General features: G+C 49.7%; 1 protein-coding gene across 2 annotated transcripts in view; it reads left to right on the top strand.

The window, feature by feature from the left end:
- The first annotated feature begins 283 nt into the window (after nucleotides 1-283).
- Nucleotides 284-23,004, top strand: part of DOCK1 (dedicator of cytokinesis 1) — a 502,641-nt gene continuing 479,920 nt past the window's right edge. For both annotated transcript variants that reach the window (XM_084751055.1, XM_084751054.1), the window contains exon 1: nucleotides 284-466. In XM_084751055.1, the coding sequence (XP_084607181.1) occupies nucleotides 421-466 (46 nt within the window). In that variant the 5' untranslated portion in view covers nucleotides 284-420. The remainder of the gene's footprint in view (nucleotides 467-23,004) is intronic.

Genomic DNA, 23,004 nt, shown 5'->3' with positions numbered 1-23,004 from the left:
AGAGGGTGCAGGATGAGGGGGGTACGGTGCAGAGTAGCGGGTGCGAGGCGCACGGTGTTCAGCAAAAAGTAGAGGATGCAAGTTGCATGGTGCAGAGTGTTAGGGCGTCCGCAGACTCGGAGCAGCGGCCTGGGTCCCTCGAGGGACGAGGAGGGCCGGCCCAGGGCCCAGGGCACGCGCGCCTGGGCGGGCTGCAGCGGGCCGCCGTCCCGCCTCTCGCCGGCTCTCCCGGCCTTTCCCATCCGGCCCGCGACGCTCCGCCCGCCCCGTCCCACATGACACCGCCTCCGCCGCAAACTTTTTCCTCCCCATCCTGTCGCGGCTGGGAAGGAATGGAAGATGGCGGCCTAGGCGCCGAGTTTCCTGCCCGAGCAGCGGCGGCGGCAGCGGCGGCTCCAGGGGGCTGCGGCCCGCGCCACCATGACGCGCTGGGTCCCCACCAAGCGAGAGGAGAAGTACGGCGTGGGTGAGCAGCGCGCCGCCCCGCGACCGCCCCGCGCGCAACTTCCCCGCCGCGGCGCCCAGCCTGTTGCCGCGCGGTGCGGAGCCTGGCCCGCCCGGAGCTGGAGCCCGCGCGGGAAACCCAGGGACCCTCCCGGGGCCACTATGCGCCGGATTCCCGCGCACTCGCTCTGCCCTCTTCCCTTGTGGTCCGGCGCGCGCGGGGCTCCCGGGTTCATTGTTTTGCGTGCGTTTTGTCTTCTTCGGGAAACTTCTGTTTGGCATTCGGGACTCTGGGTGGACAGTTTTCATTGTGTAGCGCTCAGACTGAGAAGCCTCCCTTTCTTGCGTGGGGAGTGGCCGTGGCTCCCGGGCTGGGTCGGTGCCGCCTTTCCCGCTGTGGACGGTGGAGGACACTCAGACGCTCTAGTGCCCCCCCCCCCTTCCCCCGCTAGGGCCCTGGAAACGGACCTCGAGGGCGGGACCTGGTTTTGCCTCTTTGTTGCTTCCCGGTGGAGCGGAGGGAGTCGGGTTGCAAGCTTACATTTGATTTAGTACACGTTCCAGGGAGCCCGTCTTTTCTCAGGGGCGAGAGAGTTCCTGGGCCCTGTAGACCCTGTCACTCCCAGCTAGCCCACATCAACTGTCAGATCTGCCTAGGCTGCAGGGCTCCCTGACATTCTAGATCTGACTATTCTGGTTGTATGCTCTTTCCGTCTTTATAAAAAGAGCCTTTGACGCCCAGCCTCACCTGAGCAGAATCTCTGACTTGCAAGCAAGCATTTTGGGGGGGGGGGGATTTGCAAGCAAGCATTTAGGGAGCTTTGCTGCCTTCCATCCTAAGGGTTGCCCTGGGGCACCCTCTGAGCAGCTGTCTATTCCAGACGTGCCTTCAGCACCTTCTAGTAGGCTTAGTTCATGTCCTAGCCCGCTGACTTTGGAAGTTTCCCGGAGGCTGTGTCCTTCCTGTGAACTCCAGTTGCTTATTTCTGTAGTGTGGTGGGGATGGTGACCATGGCGCAGGGCTGGGAAAACCTAGGGCCCCCATCCCTACTGTAGGCCCACACACAGGTTTGGAGCACTTCCCTGCTATGGGAACGCTAGGGCTGAGCTCCACCTGCCTTGACAGACCTTGCTGAGGCCCACGGCTGAGCTGGGCTCTCTTGAGGGCGGATGTAGTGTGTAAGGAGCTAACAATCGAACCCTGTACGTCCTGATGGGCCCTGCGTGGGGGGCAGAGGCCGTTAGAGCCCCATCCATCTTCATCTAGTTTGGGGTGGAGGATTCTACTTAGGAGGACTTCAGGGTTGTGGCAGCAATGAGGCTCTCTCCTGGGTTGCCCAGGTCTGTTTAAGGGACAGCTAGAAGAGGGCTAGGAACAAGCAGAAACTGGCTGCAAGATGGCCAGGGGACAGTGACGGGGAGGGTGCTTGTGCCTTCAGGGGAGCCCCCCCTGAAGTGGAGAAAGTTGCTGTGCTGCACTTCACCCTTGCAGCAGAGGTGCCACTGGTACTGGGAGCAGCGTGGCTCTGAACCCTGACAGCAGAAGCCTTGATGATTGGGTAGGGAAGTCTGCCGCTTTGCTTTTTTTGTTTTTGTTTTTTTTTTTTTTGAGACGGAGTTTCACTCCTGAGCTCTGGTTGGTCTGGCTTCATGTTCATTGAGAGGTACTTGTCTATGCCTCCTGAGTGCTGGGTTTCAAGGCGTGTGGCATCACACCTGGTGAGGTCCCCCATACCCTCCTCCTGTTTTTTTCTTTTTTTCAGGCAGGCTGGAGATCTCAGCAGCTGTGGTGAAGAAGGGTTGGGAAGACAGGAAAGAAAACGGCTTGGGATGCTGGGAGGCGGGGAGGACGGGCTCACCCAGCTTGTAGTGTGGTGACGTCTCCCTGGGAAGGCAGAGCTTGGGAAGTGAAGGCAGGAGTGTCAGAAGTTGAAGGCTGTCCTCTTCAGCATAGTCAGTTTGAGGACAGCCTGGGCTACATGGGGTCTTATCTCTAAAGGAAAAAAAAAAATCACTGTTTTTTTTCTAAAGGAAAGGCCAAGAAAACCTGCAGGCTTAGCAATGAAGGAAGCCCTGTGAGTTCCTTTGTTTGGAGTGGAGGTTTCAGAGAGAGAGAGAGAGAGACAGAGAGAGAGAGACAGAGAGAGAGACAGAGAGAGAGACAGAGAGAGAGAGACAGAGAGAGAGAGAGAGACAGAGAGAGAGAGACAGAGAGAGAGACAGAGAGAGAGAGAGAGAGAGAGAGAGACAGAGACAGAGACAGAGACAGAGAGACAGAGAGACAGAGAGAGAGAGAGACCCTGTGCCAGTTGTGGGGTGACGGTGGCACTACATTTTGCTGTAGTCTCCAGTTCCCATAGAGCTATGGACGTTGTCTTCAGTGAACCTTTTGTGAGTCTGGAAAGATCGGGTGAACGTGCCTGTAGAGAGGGTCAGAAGGGTCTCCCTCCAGAGGGGGAAGCAAACAGCCCCAGGAGGCTGTGACTTTCCCAGTCAGGTCACACCCCTTCCAGAAGGCACTCTTGGATGTGACTTCTAACTTGTCTTTTGCTAATTCATTCATCCTAAAACTGCTTTGGAGAGTTGCCGAAGGAGAAGTAGGACAGTGGTTCTCACCCTCCTAATGCTGCGAGCCTTTAACACAGCTCCTCATGTTGTGGTGACCGCCGCCCCCCTCAACCATAAGATTACTTTTCTTGCTACCTCATAACTGTAATTTTGCTCTTATGAATTGCAATGTAAATATCTGATATGCACAATATCCGCTATGTGACTCCCCCACCCCCCAAAGGGGCCACTACTCACTGGTTGAGACCGGCTGGTCTTGGGGAAATGGTTTTGCCAGCAAATTCTAGCAAGAGTGTGAAAGCCTGTGATGTAGGTAGGAGAAGGTGGGGCTGTGTCTCCCTTCATCAGGCTCCAGCTGAGCTTGGTTGTAACAAAGCATCAGAAGGCACCTCGGAGATTAGAGTCTCCATGGGGAGAATTTCTGTCACAGTGGAGGGAAGTCAAGGATGGAGAGGCCAGAGGCATCCCAGCTGTCTGCAGGTCTGACAGCCTGCCTTGGGAAGGATGTAAGTTCTCCAGTGCAGGCTGTTTCTCCATAAGGGAACGTCACTAAAGATGCCTCAGCCTACTAGCCTCAGCCTTTTCTTTGGTAGCCTTAACAGCAGGCCTGTGTTTCTCCCCTGAGGCTCTGGTGGGTGGACCCTGCTTCCACTGGAGCCACTTGGCCCATGAATGAATCACGAGGGAGAAGGGAGAGAGCGGGTCAAACGCCACCACTTTTGGAAACAAGAATCACAGCTCATTGTTCAGAAGAGCTTGGGGACTCTTAGAAGCATTGTTTGTAAATGAGACGCTCTGGGTTATTTATTTCAGAAAATTGAGATGAGAGTAAATGGCTGATGGGTGGCCCCTACCAGGGCAGGAAATGGGGGTTCCCCCCATGGTTCATATTTTGAGGTTGCTGCTTGTGAAGCCTGCCAGCTGGCCTTTTCTCCCTGTTGGTTTGGTGGGCCATGTTTAGGGACCTGTCTTATTCATGCAGGTATAACCTTTGATTTTTTTTATTTTTTTAAATAACCTTTGATTTAGCTGTCACACCAAGCGCTTGGTTAGACGATCTTTTCCATCATCCCAGATCTGGCAGGGTCCTGTCTGTGTTCTGGAATTAATAAGGTTTGATGGACCCCGTTTCGGAGATTTATCATGGTCTAGAGGCACCCCTGGGGACAGTGTGTTCACTGTTGTGGAAGGGGGAGTAAGCCATGGAGGTGTGCGCAGCCTGATCTCTCCCTGCTGTGAATTGTGCTGTGCTAATAAATGCAGTGAGCTTTTGCGGTGTGAATAAGCTCCTGAAGTTTGGGATGGGGTCACCTGGGCTCTGGGAGCTTGGCTCTCATGGCTGGTCTTGCCAGAGGGAGTGGGAAGAGAGACATTTTGAATGGGAAGTCAGGTTCCAAACCAGAGACGCACTTGATGGGAAGCTGCTGAGAGACATAGGGGCTCATTTGCAGGGACCAGACTGAGAGGGCTAAGGGCTACCAGGCCGTATGATTCTGCAAACACTCCAAATGAGCTTGGAAGTAGATTCCTCCTGGAGTCTCCTGGTGGGAGCCTTGATGGCCAAGCCTTCTATTTTGAAAGCCAGGGCCGCTAGGCCTCTGGCTGCAGAATTTGGAGCCATGCACTTGGGTAAGCTTAAGGCAATGTAACTGGGGTACCGTATTTTTCAGACCATAAGACGCACTGGACCATAAGATGTACCCAGTTTTTAGAGCAGTAAAACAAGAAAAACAGTAAAAACAGCAATAAGACCATAAGTCACACCCTAATCCCCTCCCCCACTTTTGGGGGGAAAATGCGTCTTATGGTCCGGAAAAATACCGTAGTTTGTTATAGCAGTAGTAGAAAACCAGAGTCTCGGTGGTGTGGACAGGGCCAGGAATCTCCTGTCCTTGAGTTAGGTGCAGGGAAGATGGTGAGCCTAGCATTCCTTGCCCTCCTCTTCCAGGTAGAGATCCTCAGTGGGGATAGGGCATCGGCAAAGCAGACACTTTAAATTATCCTTGGCTTTTGCTCATACAGTGACCTGGAGCCTTGGTGTTGCCATGTGCAGAGTAGGGCTGAGCCTACTTACTTCAGAGTGTTGCAAGGATTCATTGAGGTAATGTGTTCAGAGTATGAGTGACAAGTGGCAACTGCTCAATGAAAGCAACTACTGTTTTATTTATTCATTTACTAATGAAATTGTGTGTGTATGTGTGTGTGTGTGTGTGTGTGTGTGTGTGTGTGTGTGTGTGTGTATGTGTATCTGTGGTGCAGATGTGGATATCATAGGACAGCTTGCAGTAGGGTTCTCTCCCTCCATTGCATGTGTTTTAGGGAATCAAACGCAGGTCATCATGCTTAGTACCTTTACCCCTGGACTAGCTTGCTGGCCTCTACTTTTGTTCATTATTTAATAAGGTACAGCTTTAAGAAACGTAATGAGGGCCGGGTGTGGTGATACACACCTTTAATCCCAGCAATTGGGAGGCAGAGGCAGGCAGATTGCTGTGAGTTTGAGGCCAGCCTGGTCTACAAGGCGAGTCCAGGACAGCCATGGCTAATACAGAGAAACCTTGTCTCGAAAAAACAAACAAACAAACAAACAAAACAAAACAAAAACAGCAACAAAAAAGAAATGTAATGAGGGAGTTGGGTGTAGTGGCGCACACCTTTAATCCCAGCGCTTGGGAGACAGAGGCAGCAATCTGAGTTTGAGGCCACCATGGTCTACATAGTGAGTTCTTGGACAGCGAGAGATACATAGTGGGACCCTGTCTTGAAAAAAGCCAAAATGCCAAAAAGCAAGAGAGGGTGTGTATAACAACGAGGGACTTACTACTTAGGCAGACCACTCAGAGTTCTTGGGTAAGTGATTTTCTTCAAAAGGTGTTTTATTTTATTTTATTTCTTAATTTTGAGACAGAATCTTACCAACTTGCTCAGGCTGGCCTTACTCTGTGGCCCAGACAAGTGATTTCTTAAAAATCCTGTTTGCTCAGTGTGAAACATGGAGTGCGTTCATGCTGTCGTGCTGTTTGCTTCAAATTTTGGAACATCCAAAGACCCGTGGCAGGGCAGGGAGAGAGGGGAGGCAGAGTGGTGGGCAGGCTGCTGCTTTGGGGTAAAATATTAGATTTGAGCCTCAGTAAGTAGAGTACACATATTTTCATTCACTAGAGTTGCAGAAAAACCAAAATAGGGCAAGGATTATGTTTCTCCAAATCCGATTTTACTTTGAAACACAAATGTTGTAAATGTATTGTTCTTATACCACCGTTCTAGAATATTACCTGTCTGCTAAGGATTGTGCTCGGGTGTGGGGGACCATGGTGGGTCCTCACTTTTGTGGCTGTAGTGAAGGCAGGGGGAGGAGTAGGGTCCTCTGGGCCAAAGGGTTTTCAGTAGTACTTGAGCTTCACCTCCCTCCCTCCCTCCCTCCCTCCCTCCCTTCCTCTCTCTGTCCCTTCTTCTTTCCTTCCCTCCCTCCCTCTCTCCCTTCTTTCCTTCCCTCCCTCCCTCCCTCCCACCCTCCTTCCTCCTGCCCTTCCTCTCACCTTTTCTTCCTCTTTCTCTTCTTTTTTCCCCCTCCCTCTTCCCCTTCCTCCTGCCCTTCCTCCCTCTTGTCATTCCTCTCTCTCTCTCTCTCTTTTTCTTCCTCTCTTTCTCTTCCCTCCCCCTTCGTTGAAGTTTGTATTTTCAGGCAATTTGACCACATGCAGTCATAAACAATAAATAAATAAATAACAACACTAAGGGATCTGTTACTTACTTTTTCAGTTTGCTTCTCACCAGACTGGCCAGACAATCGCAGAGCCAGGGTCCTGACATTGACGTAGCCCGCTACAGAGCGTTCATTGTCCCCAGGCCCCCTCATGCTGTCCTGTAATAGCCACCTCTATCTTCATAGCCACACTCCCCAAGTCCTGGCAGCTGTTTGTCTCTTCTGCATTTCAAATTGAGTCCTACAATAGGCAGCCTCCATTGGCCTTTTCTGTTCAGTGGCTTCTCGGTCTCTGGTTCACCATATTGTTGTGTCTGTCCAGTTTGCTATTGACGGCTGAGGAGTAGTGTTCTTTATGTCTCTGCCACAGAAGGTTTGGCTGGTCATCTGTCAAAGGATATCTGAGTTTTGGATAAAGCTGCCATGAACACTCATGTAAGGTGGTTTCCCCCTCCTCTTTGAGACAGGGTTTCTCTGTGTAGCCTTGGCTGTCCTGGACTCACTTTGTAGACCAGGCTGACCATGAACTCACAGTGATCCACCTGTCTCTGCCTCCCGAGTGCTGGGATTAAGGTGTGTGCCACCACCACCTGGCAGTAGTTTTTTGCTTTTGTTTTTGTTTTTGTTTTTGTGTGTGTGTGTGTGTGTGAATATGTCTTCATTTTGTGTGTGTGTGTTGGGGGGGGTGAGTAGGGGGGGAGGGAGAGGCCCAGGAATAATGCAATTGCTGAGTCCTGTGGTAGCTGGATAATGTACCTTTTCCCCTTTCCCATTTTGAGTGTGTGTGTGTGTGTGTGTGTGTGTGTGTGTGTGTGTGTGTGCATGCATGTGTAGGCCAGAAGTCAATGGTGGATGCCTTTTTCCATCACTCTCCACCTTATGTTTTGAGGCAGGGTCTCTTACTAGACCTGGAACTCTTCATTTTTGCTAGTTAGGCTGGCTGCTGAGCTACAAGGACACCCCTGTTTCCACCCCCTCATTGGTGTATTTATAGACGCATGCCACTGTACTTGGCCTTTATGTGGGTACCAGGTCCCAAATTCAGGGCCTCATGTTTGTGGGGCAAGTGCTGTACCCCAAGAGCCTCCTCTGCGCTCCTGGATATTTAGCTTTTAAAAGAACCTGCCAGCCTTTACCACACTGGCCCCACAGGCTGCATTCACCAGCCAAGTGCTGCTTCCTCTCTGTCCTTCCCGTCTTTGCTGTTGTCTCAGTTTGTCCACTGGACCCAGGCTTCCTGGGGCAGCAGTGTCTCAGTATGGCTGGAGTTTGTGTCTCCCAGGGTAACCGTCTTCTGATGTCTCCATGTCATGTATGTGTGGAGGCCAGCACCTGCCTGATGGTTATGGAGGCTCTCCACGGAGGGGCAGCAGGAGCTGGGCCACTGAGATGACGAATTATTCAGGGTGGGGCCCCTCAAATTGGCTCAGTGACTAAAGGTCCTTTCGGCTTGAGGACCTGAGTTTGATGCCCTGGACTCACACGGAGGAAGGAAAGAACTGACTCCTGCAAGTTGCCCTCTGACCTCTGCGGGTACCGTGGTCCACATGCCCTTCCCCCAACCAAAATAAAATATATGTCAACAACAACAAAAAAGAAGACACGGTAAAAATGGTAATATTTTATTTACCAACAACGAGGAGAGGAGCTGTTCCGAGTTCTCACAGAAAGGTAGTTGTTCAGTCCGCCGGACAGCATGGAGTGGGTGGCACAGTGTGTGCCGCCAGCCTTGTAGGATCAGCAGTGTCTAACTTGCTGTGGATCACTCTTCTGCTTTCCTAGCTGCTTCAGGGTGCTGAGAAGGTCTTGGGAGACCTTTCTGCTCTAGCTTGCTTTCTGTTATTTGTGATAAAAAACATCAGGACTGAAAGCAACTTGGGGTGGAAAGAGTTTTAAATAAACTCTTTAGTTTACAGGTTAGAGGCCAGCATCCATGGAAGCCAAGACGGGAACTCAAGGCAGGAAGAGAAGCAGAGACAGACTTGTTTCAACTGGCTTGCTTAGCTGCTTTTCTTCCACAGCCCAGACCCACCTATCTATGGATGGCCCTACCCACAGAGGTCTGGGCCCTCTTACATCAACCCGCAATCGAGAAGGTGCTCCTTGGACCTCAGGCTAGTCTGACGGATGCAGTTCCTCAACTGAGATTCCTTCTTCCTTGGCATATGTAGGTTTGTGTCCAGCTGACATTCCCTAGCCAGCAAAGAGAGAAAAACAATAAAGGAGACGTGTGACAGAGTTGCCTTTTAGCCCTGACAGGCTGCCGCTGACAGCCTCTTGGAGTTGATGGGGGTGTGTCACCACTGTCCGCTGCACCCCTGCACACTCAGCTTCGAAATGAGAGAGACCTTGACATCTTCAAGGTGGAGATGCCCCCTGCCACTGGGGCAAGCCTCTCAGCCTCCTCCAGCCTCCTTTCCACCTCTCCCCAAAGTGGAGAGAATGCCAGTTGATGTGGGGTTCTCGGGAGCTAACTATTGGTGAGGCAGCTTGGGAGCCCTGGGGCTGCCATTAAGGCCCATGTGCACAGTATGTTTGCTGGGGCTGCTATGAGAGAGTGCCAGACTCTGGGTGCTTTAAACAGCAGTTATTTACCTCAGTACTGTTCTTGAGCTGGAATTATTAGGTGGGCATGTTGTTTTGTTTAATTTTCTGGGACCGTGTCTGCTTGGCTTGCAGACTGTCATATTTACCCCATTTCTCTCTGGGGTGTGTGTGTGTGTGTGTGTGTGTGTGTGTGTGTGTGTGTGTGTGTGTGTGTGTGTGTGTATGTGTGTGTGTGTGACTTAATTTCTTCCCCTTATAACGAGTGCTACCAGACCTATTGGATTGAGGCTTTTCCGGAAAGCCTCATTTTAGCTCAGCCACCTGATGAATGACCTCGCTTCTCACACAGTTCTATCCTGGGGTTCTCTGGTGGTTGGAGGGAGAGTGACCCCCATAGGCGTGTGTATTTGAACCCTTGGGCCCCAGTTAGTGGTGCTGTCTGGGGGAGGCTTAGGAGGTGTGGCCATGCTGGATGGAGTACATCACCAGAGGTGGGCTTGGAGAACAAAAGGCCTCACCCTATTCCACTTTGTGTTCTCTCTCTCTCTCTCTCTCTCTCTCTCTCTCTCTCTCTCTCTCTCTCTCTCTCACAATCCCTCCCCCCCCCCTCTCTGTCTCTCTCTTGGCTTTTTTGTTTGTGATAGAAGATGTGAGCTCTCAGCTTGCCCTTTCAGCTGCCCAGCCTGCCTGCTGCCACGCCACCCTGCCATTTTGGTGATGGACTCTTTTCTCTCCCAAATAATGTTTCCTTCCATAACTTGCCTTGGTCATGGTGTTTTATCAGAGCAACAGAAAAGTGACAAATACATTCTTGACTGAGGTTGTAACTCCAGCACTCAGACTTAGGGGCTCACAGCGCGGCCCACAGCAGTGTACCTGAGACTCAGTTTAGTTTCCCTTGCCTTCATGGCGCCTGGGTTTGGTTTTGTTCTTTCCTGTAAGGCGGCCGGTGCCTGGAGGCGAGTGGCAGACGAAGTGTGGGGCTCCAATTCTTCCATCAACCTGGAAGTCAGCAGTAAAGCTGGTGCCAGAAGGATGTGCTCAAGCAGTTTTCGACCTGAGTATGAACTCGATTTGGGGCTGGTGTTCTTTCACACCTCATTGGGTCCGGGCGCTCACACACCCTGCTTGCCTTCATTTCCGGGTTCTCAGCAGGTGTGTTTTTGTGGCATGAGCAGAGTGGGCAGGTGCATGGTGTTTCCTGAATCCCAGCTCTGCAGCGGTGGGATGGAGGGCAGGCATGGCTTTGGTGCTACTGCCCTCCGGGGCCGCTCACTGCAGGCTTCCATGGACTGCTCCTCATACTGCATTGGGAGGCTGGCTTCTCACAAGGCTCTCAGTGGTCTGCCACCGCAGGGTCATAAGGGGAGCTAGGGGGGGAGGGGAGGGGGCCTGTCTTGAGACAAATAAATGACTTCAGCTTGGCGATCATTTTGAAGCCCTGCTGGCTCTGCACCCACCGAGTCAGTCCCCGCAGCTGCACACAGAAGGGAATCTTGTGCGTTCACATGGGCACTCTCTGGCTTCAACAGGCAGGTGGTCCCTCCCAGGCACACAAGGTGGCTTGTTAAATTATCTTGTGGGCGCCTGCGGTGCTTAGTATGTGGTGATGACGTCAAAAGGTCTCACAGTTTTGGAGGCACAGAGAGCCCTGCTGTGGATTTATCGCTTAATTTGTTAGTTGTATTTTAAGACAAGGTTTTAGTCTGTAGTCTGCTGGCCCAGACCTCACTGTGCAGCCTGGGCTGGCCTCAGACTCACTGACTAGCTGAAGATGACCTTGAACTCCTGAGCCTCAGGCCTCCACTTTCTGAGTGCTGGGATTGCAGGTGTGAGTCACCAAGCCTGTTTTTTTTTTTTTTGTTTTTTTTTTTTTGGTGTGTGTGTGTGTATGTGTGTGTGTGTGTATTTGTTTTGTAGCTTTGGCAGCTTCTCTCAAGGTAGAGTGAGTTTTAGACAGTGTCACTGAGATCCTCTGAGTGTCAGAGTTCTTTCTGGTTCCCAGGGCACCATGAGTGTACAAGGCATAGGAGCAGCCTGACTGTGTCACTGTGTCATGTGTCATGCCATGTGTCACTGAGAGCATCCCTCAGCCACTTACTAGGTGCTGTCTAAAGCTGTGATTTGCCATTACCTTGGGAGTGATGCCCAGAATTCATGTGCCACCCTGAGTGATTTGTTTAACCTAGTCACATTAGATAAGCTTGTAGAGAGAGAGGCAAGAGTCATGATTTCCTGTCCGCATCTGGCTGCTGGCTGCTCTCACAGACCGCTCCGCTTTTTTTTTTTTTCTTTTTTGAGATAGGGTCTCACTATGTAACCCTGGCTGGCCTGGAACTTAATACATAGGTCAGGCTGGCCTCAGACTCACAGGCATTCTTGTGCCTCTGGCACGACAGTGGTTTTTGCTGGCTTCCTAGGAAGTTTGCTTTATGTTGGTGCCACTCAGGTGGCTCACAGCTCTCTGCCAGGCCCACAGCAGGCAGGTGGAGAAGTGTGCGCCCAGAAATTGGTAGTCCCTTCCACCTGGTCATGTTGACACTTATTTTCGATTAATCTGGAAGTGGCATGGGGTGGGTCCTTTAGCATCATTGACCATGAGCACGGGTTGTACGTCTTCTCAATCTTCTCATCTTTTTATTTCTGTAACGCAATGGCAAACCGTTGTTTGCGTTCCCTAGACACCGGAAGAGATGCAGCTGAGAACTGAGGCCATCTATGGCATCTGTGGGTTTCAAGATGCTCCCAAGCTGCTGATCCAGGAAGCATCTTTTCTGTATTGACTCTGCAGCTTCCGAGTGTGCCCTGGAGAGAGCACTCACACCTTGTAACCTGTCTGGGGCTGTGGGCTTCTTTTTACCTCAGCGAGGACTGCACTGAATCTCCTGTGGGACAACTGCCTGTTTTTCTAAGTGTTAGTTTTTGTCTCATTACCTCCCGGCATCTGTATTCTGAAGTAACTTTTATGTTTGTGGTGGAGTGTGCATCAGAAAAGGTTGTCAAGGTTCCTGATTGAGAACCGCATAACAGCGGTGGGTGGGCATGCTGTGAGGTGCAGCACCAAGCACTGCAGTGGGAGTTCAGGACTGTGTGGGCAACAGGAGCGCCTGTGCCCCGCCCCCATGCCTGGAACTTTCGTGAGGGACGAGTACATTGCCTCTCCCAATCATGTCAACTCTGTAGAAAACATGTACCATTTGTGGTGATTGCTCTAAGTTTGAAGAGGGCATTATGGGCTTGCTCTCTTTAGTGTTTTAGAATTTCACTTTGTTTACTACCAGTGAGATTTCTAGTCCATGGTTGCTGTTGGGCTGATGGGCCTGGGTGTGAGAACTGTGCTGATGGAAAGAAAACAGTGCTTCCCAGAGCTTCTTCTCTTCTCTGTCTTCCCCTCCTCCTCTTCCCTTTCTTCTCTCCCTCTCCCCTCCTCCCCTTCCTCCTCCTCACACTCCTGTCTTCCTTCCCTTTCCTTCTCCCTCTCCCTCCTTATTTTCTTCCTCCCTTCCTCTTCCTCACGCTCCTCGTGATCTTTCTTCCCACTTCTCATTTTCCTCTTCTCTCTCCCCTCCCCTTTCCTCACTATCTTTTCCTGTTTCTTCCTTCCCCCTCTTCTTCCTCCCTGTCCTCTTCTTTTCCCTTTCCTCCTCCTCCTGTCCTCCCTTCACTGTGTCCTTTCTCCCTCCCTCTCTCTCCCTCCCTCCCTCCCTTTATTCATTCCTCCTCCCTCCCTCCCTTCCTCCCTTCCTCCCTCCCTCCCTTCATTCGTTCTTCCTCCCTCCCTTCATTCGTTCTTCCTCCCTCCCTCCTTCCCTCCCCTCACTTTCTGTTTGTGTCTCAGCTCTGTTTGCCACTAGTGGTTCAGAGAAGTCTTTCTGGGCCCTATATTCTCCCACAGTTCCCTGTCTCAACCCATCAAAGCCAATCTCGTGTCAGAAACTGGGTTGTCAAGATGTGGGCAGACAGGTACTAAGTGGTAGGTGGCTCCAGTACGTTCCAGACCCCACCCTGCACAGTTCTGGTGACACCCAGAAATCTGGTTGAGTGTGTAGATACAGTGGCCAAGGTGTGGCCATGTTTGATGTAGAGACCCCGCTCTCTGCTCAGCTTGTGGTTCTGCAACTGGATGAATTCTTACCGGGTTCTGGAGCTTTGCGGACTTCTGGGTGATCCATAACAAACTGTAGGTGCTACTTGTTGTCATGGTGACATGCACAATCTTTCCTCTTAGAGTTCCTGGCTCCCAAGATCTGAGGAGAGATTCTGAAGACCCTTAGTGGCTACTGTACCCTTAAATACCATGGATGCTTTCTGTGGCTTTCTTGGCTTCCTTTCCTGTACCTCCTCAGCCTGGTACCTAGTGGGGGTTGAGTCCTTGGCTTGGGACATTTGTGCCTGATTGTGCTTAGCTCCCAACACTGTAGGCGTTGTCATGTCTGCCTGATGACTGTTCCCTTTGCTCTGAGCTGGGCTGTGGGGATAGCTGTGAGGAAGGTTGAGCACCCATTGTGAATGATTCTGTGTCCCCAGACCTGAGAGAAAGGAATGAGGAGGGGGCTGGAGACCGGATGGGAGTTAACAGATGTTATGTCCCTGGGCTCTGTGCGTTATTTCCTTTACCACAGTCCCCACAGGCATTCTGGGGGATGGAGCTCTGTGGCTGGGTCCTAATCTTCACAGCCCAGGCCGGGAGCCAGCTACCCTCTCCTGAGGAGGAGAGACCCAGCTCTTCCTGGCCTACCCACACAGGTCATGCTGCCTGCAAGATAGAGAGCAAAGAAGGAACTTCTGCTGGCAGATCCCACAGCCTGGCTCCAGTACCCCACTTCTCTGGGGTGTCCCTTCGGCCCCACTACTCCCCTGTTGTGCACTCCTTGTGCTGAGTGTGGATCATGGAACTTTCAACCTCAGGGAAATGCTCTGGAGTCATGGGAGCTAACTCATGCTAAGCAGAGTTCTTAGCCTGGGCAGTACTGACTTCCTAGGCTGGGTCTGTTTTTGTCACAGGAGTTGTCCTGTGCCTTCTAGGATGCTCTACTGTAGCACTTTCCATCCCTAGGTGGGAAGCAACCCCCTAAATGTCTTAGATATCAGTAAGACATTTCCCTGGAGCCACATGTCCAAACTCATAGGAGCTCCAACTTGTTCACTGCTGTTGCTGCTGCTGCTACTGCAGCTCTTACTCGCAGGAAAATGTCTTCTGTGAGCTGTACTGGTACTATGTTCTAGATATTTCTTCTGTCACTGTGATAAACACCAAGATCAAAAGCAACTGTGCACGCTCTCCCAACCCCTCTGAGTTCAATATGGGCAGCTGCCGTGCTGTGTCTGGAAGCTAATGTTTGCCCCACAGCCACTGGCTGGCTCTTACACCTTTTCTGTCCCCTGCCCTCAATGATTCCTAAGCGGTAGTGGAAGATGCGTGTGTGTGTGTGTGTGTGTGTGTGTGTGTAATATATGTTCCCTTTAGGACTAAATATTTTGCAATCTCTTCTTCTCTGTGCTGTGGCTAGTGGCTAGTTGTGGGTCTCTGTTATCTGTTAATCATCATCTGCTGCAAACAGAAACTTCTTATTTTAAAAAGATTTATTATTTTCAATTATGTGTGTGTGTGTGTGTGTGTGTGTGTGTGTTCTCGCACGTGTGTGACTGCATGGAGGAGGAATGGTATATATACTTGTGTGCAGGTGCTCCTGGAAAAACAAGGGCACTGAATTCCTCTGGAGCAGAATCACTGGCAGTTGTGAGCCGCCTGACGTGGGTATTGGGAACTGAACTTAGGTCCCCTGCAAGGTCAGTATGTGCTCTTAATTGTTAACCCATCTCCTCTGCACCTAAGCTTTTTGTTTTAAAATACATTTATTTTCATATGCCAGTGTATGTGTGCCACTGTGTGCCATGTGGTGGTCAGAGGGCACCTTACAGTAACTGGTTCTTTCATTCCACCATGTGGGTGTTGGGGAACAAACTGCGGCCTGGGAACATTACTTTTACCCATTGAGCTTTTCCACCCGTCTTGACTTTTCTGGATGGTGTGTGGGTGAGCTAGGGACCATCCAGCCAGGCCTGCTGTTCTTTTAAGAAGTAGCCCCAAGGCAGTAACTGGAGACCTGTTCAAAGTATAGGAGTCCAGAAACTCACTTTCAGAGTTTTTTTTGAGACAAGATCTCACTGTGCAGCTCTGGATGATCTGTAATTCACAGTGTAGATAGGCTGTCCTTGAACCCACGGAAATCTGTTTGCCTCTGCCTCCTGTGTGCTGGGATTAAAGGTGTGTGCCACCACACCAGGGAAACTCTCAAGGTTTTATTTGTAGAAATAAAAGCACTTTCCAAGCCTCTTTTTTTTTTTTTATTTTCCTAAAATAATAACTTATTTTCTTTAACATAATTGACTTTACCAGGGGCAAATAATGATTTAGCAGGAGGAAAATGTGATTATTTTTCTTCCAAATTGCCTCACTTCTATTAACTGAGTACGATTTATTTCAGGTCCCTCCTGTCTTGTGTGTCTGGCTGCCCATTTCTCAAAGGCTTGAATGCATGTTGGGTTGTTCATTTCTCACTCCAGGCCACTGCAGACCCTTGGGCCTTTCTTATGGGGGTGCTGCTTTGAGAACTAGCCTGGTGAGATTACAAGGATGGAGGACCTGGGGTCAGAGCCATTTTAGGGAACCACCACCTCACAAGAGGGAGGGAACTTGGCCTGTGAGCCTCCAGTTGTCTTGGGCGCTTCTACCCACAGGTGCAGTGGTCACCTAGCCCCCTGGCTCGGAGGGGCCTGATATCCTGTGGTCCGATAAGCCGCAGTGCATTTCCACAGGCTTCTTTGGCTGTCAGGACGTACTCTTTGTCTCTATTTGTCTTGATATTGCAGGCTCATCCCTGTCTTCCTACCCAGCTTGGTGAAGCGGGGCCTCCCCTGTGTTGTTCTCTGTAGTACCATGATGCCCTTCTATTCCAATTCCTGTGTCTCCTGCCCACAGCCGAGGTCGAGTGGATCCTTTCCTCTGTTCCCAGCAAGCGATGTGGTCCATGGATATAGGTGAAGGGACACGTTTCATGTCAACAGCCCTGAGGCTGGAGTCGTGTGTGTGTGTGTGTGTGTGTGTGTGTGTGTGTGTGTGTGTTGTATATGTGTGTGTGTATGTGTTAGGTGACTTGTACTGCTGCTTCCAGGCTGGTGTTGGGGCCCACTGAGTAGCCTAACCGATAACTGAGACAGTGACCTTAAAGCTCTCTTCCCTCTTCTGTTCCTGGCTGCTTGAATGAGTGAGGCCATGGGGTGAGTGGGGTGAGCCATTTTTACAACTAGGTATTTGCTAGGTAAATTGGGTCCATCACTTGCATTTTTGTGATCTTATGTGGACTTAGAATTTTTCCCTACTGTTGCTGGGCTACTTTTCAAGTCTCTTTGGAAGAGGAAAGGGAGTTTCTCCATCCAGTCATGGCTTCGAGAGGCAGGTAAAAGGAAGATGGATGTAAAAGGGGGTGGCCGCTGAGTCCTCACTCCAGCTCCACACTGTGGCTGAAGCACATCCGGTCACAGATGGTCTGTAGGTGATGGTTGTGCCTCCAGCTTTTCCTGCCCCGACACGTAATAAGAAGACAGGTATCAAAGCAGAGGATGACGCCAAAGTGCTTTGCAGATACTAAACATAAAATAGCTACAAGGAACAGTTAGTTAGCAGCCTGTGTTCAAACTGAGACGGGACACTTCTCCTGTGTAGCTCACTTGATAAGTGCACTGACTTTGCGTACCAAGAGACATGATCCGGAGCACCTGGGGGCCCTAATACAGCCACTGATAAGTGGTACTTCAGGAAAATGTTAACTCTATAAAAAACAGTTTGTCACTCAGCCGGTTGTGGTGGTGCACACCTTTAATCCCAGCACTTGGGAGGCAGAGGCAGGCCAATCTCTGTGAGTTCAGGGCCAGCCTGGATCACAAAGCGAGTCCAGGACAGCCAAGGCTATACAGAGAAACCCTGTCTCAAAAAACAAAAACAAAAACAAAAACCAAAACCAAAACCAACAAAGCAAAGCAAAACAAAACAAAAACTCAGTTTGTCACTTACTCAAAATATTACCTATGGGGGCTGGAGAGATGATGGCTCAGCAGATAAGAGCATGGACTGCTCTTCCTGAGTTCAATTCCCAGCAACCACATGGTGGCTCACAACCATCTATGATTGTGATCGGATGCCCCCTTCTGGTGTGCGGGCATACATGCAGGCAGAGCACTGTATACATAATAATAAATAAATAAATCTTAAAAAAAAACACATACAGAAATATTGTAGGAACTAATGATCTTACGGGAATGTTCCCCATAGAAATAACGACAGCTTAAAAGGCTCACACAAGTGTTGACAGTGGCACTGATCTCAATACTTAAAAGTGGACATGAAGAGCCTAAGTGTCCGCGTTTGGTGAGTGGATAATACAATGAAATATTACTGAGTCATAAAAAGGAATGGACACCCATTCATGGTACAGTGTGGATGAACTTTGCAAACATGATGCTAAGGGACCATAGCTGGTCACAGAGGGATGTATATTGCAGGATTATGCTGACCTGAGAACAGATTAGTGGTTGCCTGGGGATAGAGGAAGGGGAAATGATTGCTTAATAGTCCTTTTCCTCTTACAGGGATGAAGATAATTTAGACATAGGTGGAGGTGAGGGAGGGTCACAATATTGTGAACTTCCATTAGTAACCACCAGGCAGCTAGACACGTAAACATCAGCGGTGAAAAGATGAAGACTAATCTCAGCTTCTGGGCCCTAGTTAGCCTGTGGTCCTCATTGCCCACATCTGGCTTAGAGTCTTAGAATATCTCTCTCTCTCTCTCTTTCTCTCTCTCTCTCTCTCTCTCTCTCTCTCTCTCTCTCTCTCTCTCTGTGCACTCGATCCCTGTTGCTGCTGCTGCTGCTCAGCTTCCTCTCTCCTTTTAATTGACTTAACCTAGGGAGTGCTGTCACCCACAGTGGGCAGGTCTTTCCACATCAGTTAAGGGAATCAAGATAATTCCCCACAGGCAAGCCCAGAGGCCTGTCTCCCAGATGATTCTAGCCTTTGCCTACTGACAATGAACACACCACAGTCCACTGGAAACCTTCCCAAGAGTTGTTTTTCTTTCTCCATGTGAGGACTTAGCACAGAGAGGACGTCTGGGAACCAGACACAGGCCTTCGCCACATATCAAACATGCTAATGCTTTCATCTTGGACTTCCAGCTTCCAGAGCTATGATGCATTCATTCGTGTGACTGAGTTAGCAGCCAGCACAGGCCACCACACGGTGCCATTTGTAAGAAAGAGCAGGCGGAAAGCAGGAGAATCTCCGGCCCTTGCAGCCAGCCGGAAGCTTCCTCATCTATCTGGCTGTGGTCATGGAGGGATGGAGGGGTGGCAGGTGGAGCTGAGCTGGGCTGTCTCTGGAAACCTCTGTTTAGAGCCATGGGCAAGGCAAGAGGCACTTGCAGTGCTGGAGTTTGGGCAGACAGGGGTGCTACTAATTGAGCGAAAGGTTTTAAAAAGTAAGGAAACAGAATCCAAGTCCTTCACAATCTCCTCCTCTTCAGCCCTGTTCCTTCAGATTACCTAAAAGCAAAGTCTCCATTTGCTGTTTTGTTTTTGTTTTTGTTTTTTGTTTTGTTGTTTTTGGTCTAACTGGCGTTTGTCTGCACAGCGTCTCCCTTTGACTTCTGTGATGTATAGGCGGGAATGTCAAGGTGGGATTAGCATGGAATGAGCCTTCAGAATGAGAAATCACAGTCCCTGGAATGAAGGATTGTGTGCATGTGTTTCTTAAGGACAGGGGTTGAGTGATCGTGGCACAGAGGGTGCCGCGTCGGGACTAGTGTTGTTGAGCGCCCCAGTGTCATTTGCAAAGCCAGGCGCTTTGTGTGCATATGGCCAGCAGCTTTGCAGTTTGCTCTTAGACCTGTCTACATTTTATTTTATGATTTTACCAGTTCATAAAGTTTATACTGGGAGACTGGAGGGACAGCTCAGTAGACAAGAGTATTTGTTGTAAGTCATATATATATGAGTTCAAATCTTAAGCACCTAAGCTCTGCTGCCTGTAACTGTGGCATTGAGGGAGGGTTGGGGGTAGAGACAGAACTCTGGAGCTTGGTGGTCACTAGCCTGGCTGTTCAGTGAGAAACCCTTCCTCAAATTAAAGAAAAGAGTGGAGAGCAATACTGGCTACCTGATGTCCTCCTCTGACTTCCATGTCTTCTCTCTCTCTCTCTCTCTCTCTCTCTCTCTCTCTCTCTCTCTCTCTCTCACTTGTCGCTGGGCTTTTGGCTTTTATCACTGACCTCACAGTGATCCATCTTGGTTTGGAAATGTGTCACTACTCCCTCCCACAATTACTTTGGAGTAGCAGAGTTGAGGCTTGTTTCCCATTTTTATTTAACATTTCTGGTTTCATACAGCCTGCATGTGGGCCAGTAGAACGAATTTGCCACAGGGTTGTTCCAAATTGCTGTTGTGTACACACACACACACACACACACACACACACACACACACACACACACACACACACACACACACACACATACACAGAGACAGACACGCTGGAATCAGGTGGACTTCTTAGCAGGTCCCAGGCCTACTTCCTTGTGTTGTTTTCTTCCACACAGGGCATTCTGGATACATTTCTAAACACTCAAATTTGCAGAATTGCTGTCTCCTCTCTTACCTGATGTTTGTTTACCTCTGATCAGCTGAAGTCTGAAAATGGCAAATGGAAAATTCCAGAGATGAATGATTTATGGTTTAAATAATTGAGTACTGTCTATGGCTGTAATTGTTCCATTATTAGTTACCGTTGCTGCTCTCTTCCTGGGCTGGCTTTGTAATTGGACTTGATCACGTACGTGTGTGTGTGTGTGTGTGTGTGTGTGTGTGTAGGAGAAACACTGTACATGTGTGGCTTGGTCCTCTCTGCCTTTGGCATCCACTGGGTTATGGCACACGTGCCTGTTGATGAGTGGGGACTGCTGTGCATGTGTGTGTAGGAGGGTGGGTGCCCCTGTACAGGGAGCCTCAGACTAGGGTGCACCTAACACCCAATTGGAGCCATAGTGTCAGAACCACAGCCAACATGTGAGAGCTTGAGAGTGTTTGCTGTTCTTTTTGTTTTTTGTTTTTGTTTTTAATTTTGTTTGGTTTGCTTTTCTTAAAAAATTACCACATTTTATTTGTTTTATGTGTGGATGAGGGGTATTTGTGCTTGCCACATTATGCATGTAGTAGAGGTCAAAGAGCAACTAGCATGCCAAGTGTTCTTGTCACCATATGGGTTCTGGAGCCAAATTCTGGTCACCAGGTTTGGAAGCAGGCGACTCTACCTGCCGAGCTATCTTGGGGGCCCTGACCTCTTTTCTGGAGAGGAAGGGAGGTTAGGGAATATGCGCGTTGTCTAGGCCATGTGACTGTTGACTGTGAGGTGAAATTTTCCTGTCTGTGCGTTTGCTGAGTGAGGTGAGGAGCCTCTGCCTGTAGAAAGTAAAGGAGAAACTAAGAAATGATGGGTGGCCGACCAAGCCTGAGCACTGAATCCACAATAGGAGGCCATCTGGGCATCCACAGGGGGAGCCTTTGATTGGGATGAAGTGCCCTGATGATTTTATTTAATATTTTATTTTATTTTTGTGTATATATGTGAGTATGTGTGTATGGTGTATGTGTACATGTATGTACACTTGTATGCACGTAGATACCAGAGAATGTCAGGTGTTGCTCTCCACCACTCTCTGCTTTATTCCCTTGAGACAGGGTCTCTCACCTAACCTGGAGTAGGCTGGCAGTGTTCAAGCCCTGTCTCTTGCACACACAGCGCCGGGGTTACAGGCACCTATGGCCACGCCTGGCTTTTACACAGGCAGGTGTTTGAAGCCCTGGCTGTCTGACTTGCGCCTGGCCAGGCTAGCGCTGTGAACCTCCGCCAACATGTGTGTAAGCAGAGGTGCGCAGCCCCTGCTTCCTTCACTCTGAGAGGAATGACAGGAGCTCAGCATACACTTAACCCTGCTTGTCACCTGCTAACCACCAGCACATAGAATGCCATCCCTGAATAAAGAAGCTTGAGAGCTGTTCCCCCATGACAGAGTCATCTAAGCTTTCTTCTGTTTAAAAAAAAAAAAAAGCCACAAAATCCCAAGAATACTAGAGAGCTGTTAAGTAGAATCATCAGATTTCCATCCAAATTACTTGATGTTTGTTCTCATTCTAAAACTACTTACGTGCTCTAGTCTGAATTGAGATTTCTAGGAAAAGTAGACAAAGGGAAAAAGATTACACCCTAAAAGCCATTTTCTCATCATCATTTGCATATATTTGCATATCAACTTGAAGGAGAACATAGCAACTTATGCCTGGGTCCCAATTCTGTATCATTTCATAAGTATTATGTGATGGAGGGCTGTGCATGTTACAGGTTAAACTGTCACCCTCAACCCCTTCAGAAGGGTTAATTAATATCCTAACTCAGTGTCCCAGAATGTGACCTGGTTTGGCATAGGATTATTATTTGGAGTTAGGATGAGGTCGCATCCTATTAGTGTGAGCTGGAGTAGGTGGGTATTTCAGCTAGTGGCATTGTGTCCTTGTGTGAGGGACAAGATGGTCACCAATGAGCAGAGAGAAAGCAGAGTTTTGCTGTCAAAGCCCAGAAGGGATGAGGAAGGTCTATACAGCACCCAGAACTACCAGGAGGTGGAAGTCCAAAGGAAGGGACTCTTGTCAAGACTTGGAGTACAGCGCTACTGACCCGTGCTCCAAAGCCATGTGAGAAAAAAATTTCTGTTATAAATGCCTGAGTTTGTGGTCCTTGGTTGTGGAGCTATAAAGAGCTGGTACAGATGTGTAGTCAGAACAAAGGAAAACTTGGCCATTTGGAAGGAGAGACTCATGAGGAAATAAGATAAGAGCCCAGGGTGCTGGTTTGAAAGAGAATGACTCCCATAGGCTCATATATATTGATTCTTGGTCCCCAGTTGGTGGAACTATTTGGGAAGGATTTGGAGGTGTGGCCTTGCTGGAGGAGGCGTGTCTCTGGGGCTGGGCTTTGAGTTTTCTAAAGCACTAGCCATTTCACGTTAGCTCTCTGCCTTGTGGCATGTCTTATGAAGCAAGCTCTCAGCTACTTCTCTGGTGCCATGCCATGCCTGCCTGCCTTCTGCCATGCTCCCTGCCACGATATTCATGGACTCTAATTTTCTGGATCTGTGAGTCCTAATGAAGTGCTTTCTTTTATGCCTTGGTCATGGTGTTTTGTCACAGCAATAGAAAGGTAAATAAGGCACCCAGTGAAGACATTCATCAGATGTAGGATAAAGCCAGAGTCAGAGGAAGGATGTAGAGCCGCCAGAGACTCTAGGGAGGTAGAGGAGGAGTGGTGACTCCTGGGATTTTCTTATGGCCACGCCCTGGGCTTTTGTATGGTTGATTGCTATGTTGAGAGCTGGGGGTTGGCGTCTACTCCCGGGGCCTCATGCAGCTGGACCTGTAAACGTCTCATCTCCTCATCTGTCTCCAATTGATGCATAAACAGGCACAGAGGAGTTACATCCAGGCTGTATTCGCTTGACCATCATCTTGAGATAGCCAAGGCTTACTAGAGAAGGGAGTCTCCATTGAAGGATTGCCAAGATCAGATTGGCTTGTGGGCATGTCTATGGGGGATCGTCTTGTTTATTAAATGACCTAGGAGGGCCCAGTCC

This window comes from Acomys minous, assembly GCF_964271855.1.
Source record: "Acomys minous genome assembly, chromosome: 2".
In the NCBI taxonomy this organism is placed as follows: domain Eukaryota; kingdom Metazoa; phylum Chordata; class Mammalia; order Rodentia; family Muridae; genus Acomys; species Acomys minous.
This window is presented reverse-complemented; position numbering and strand designations above follow the sequence as displayed.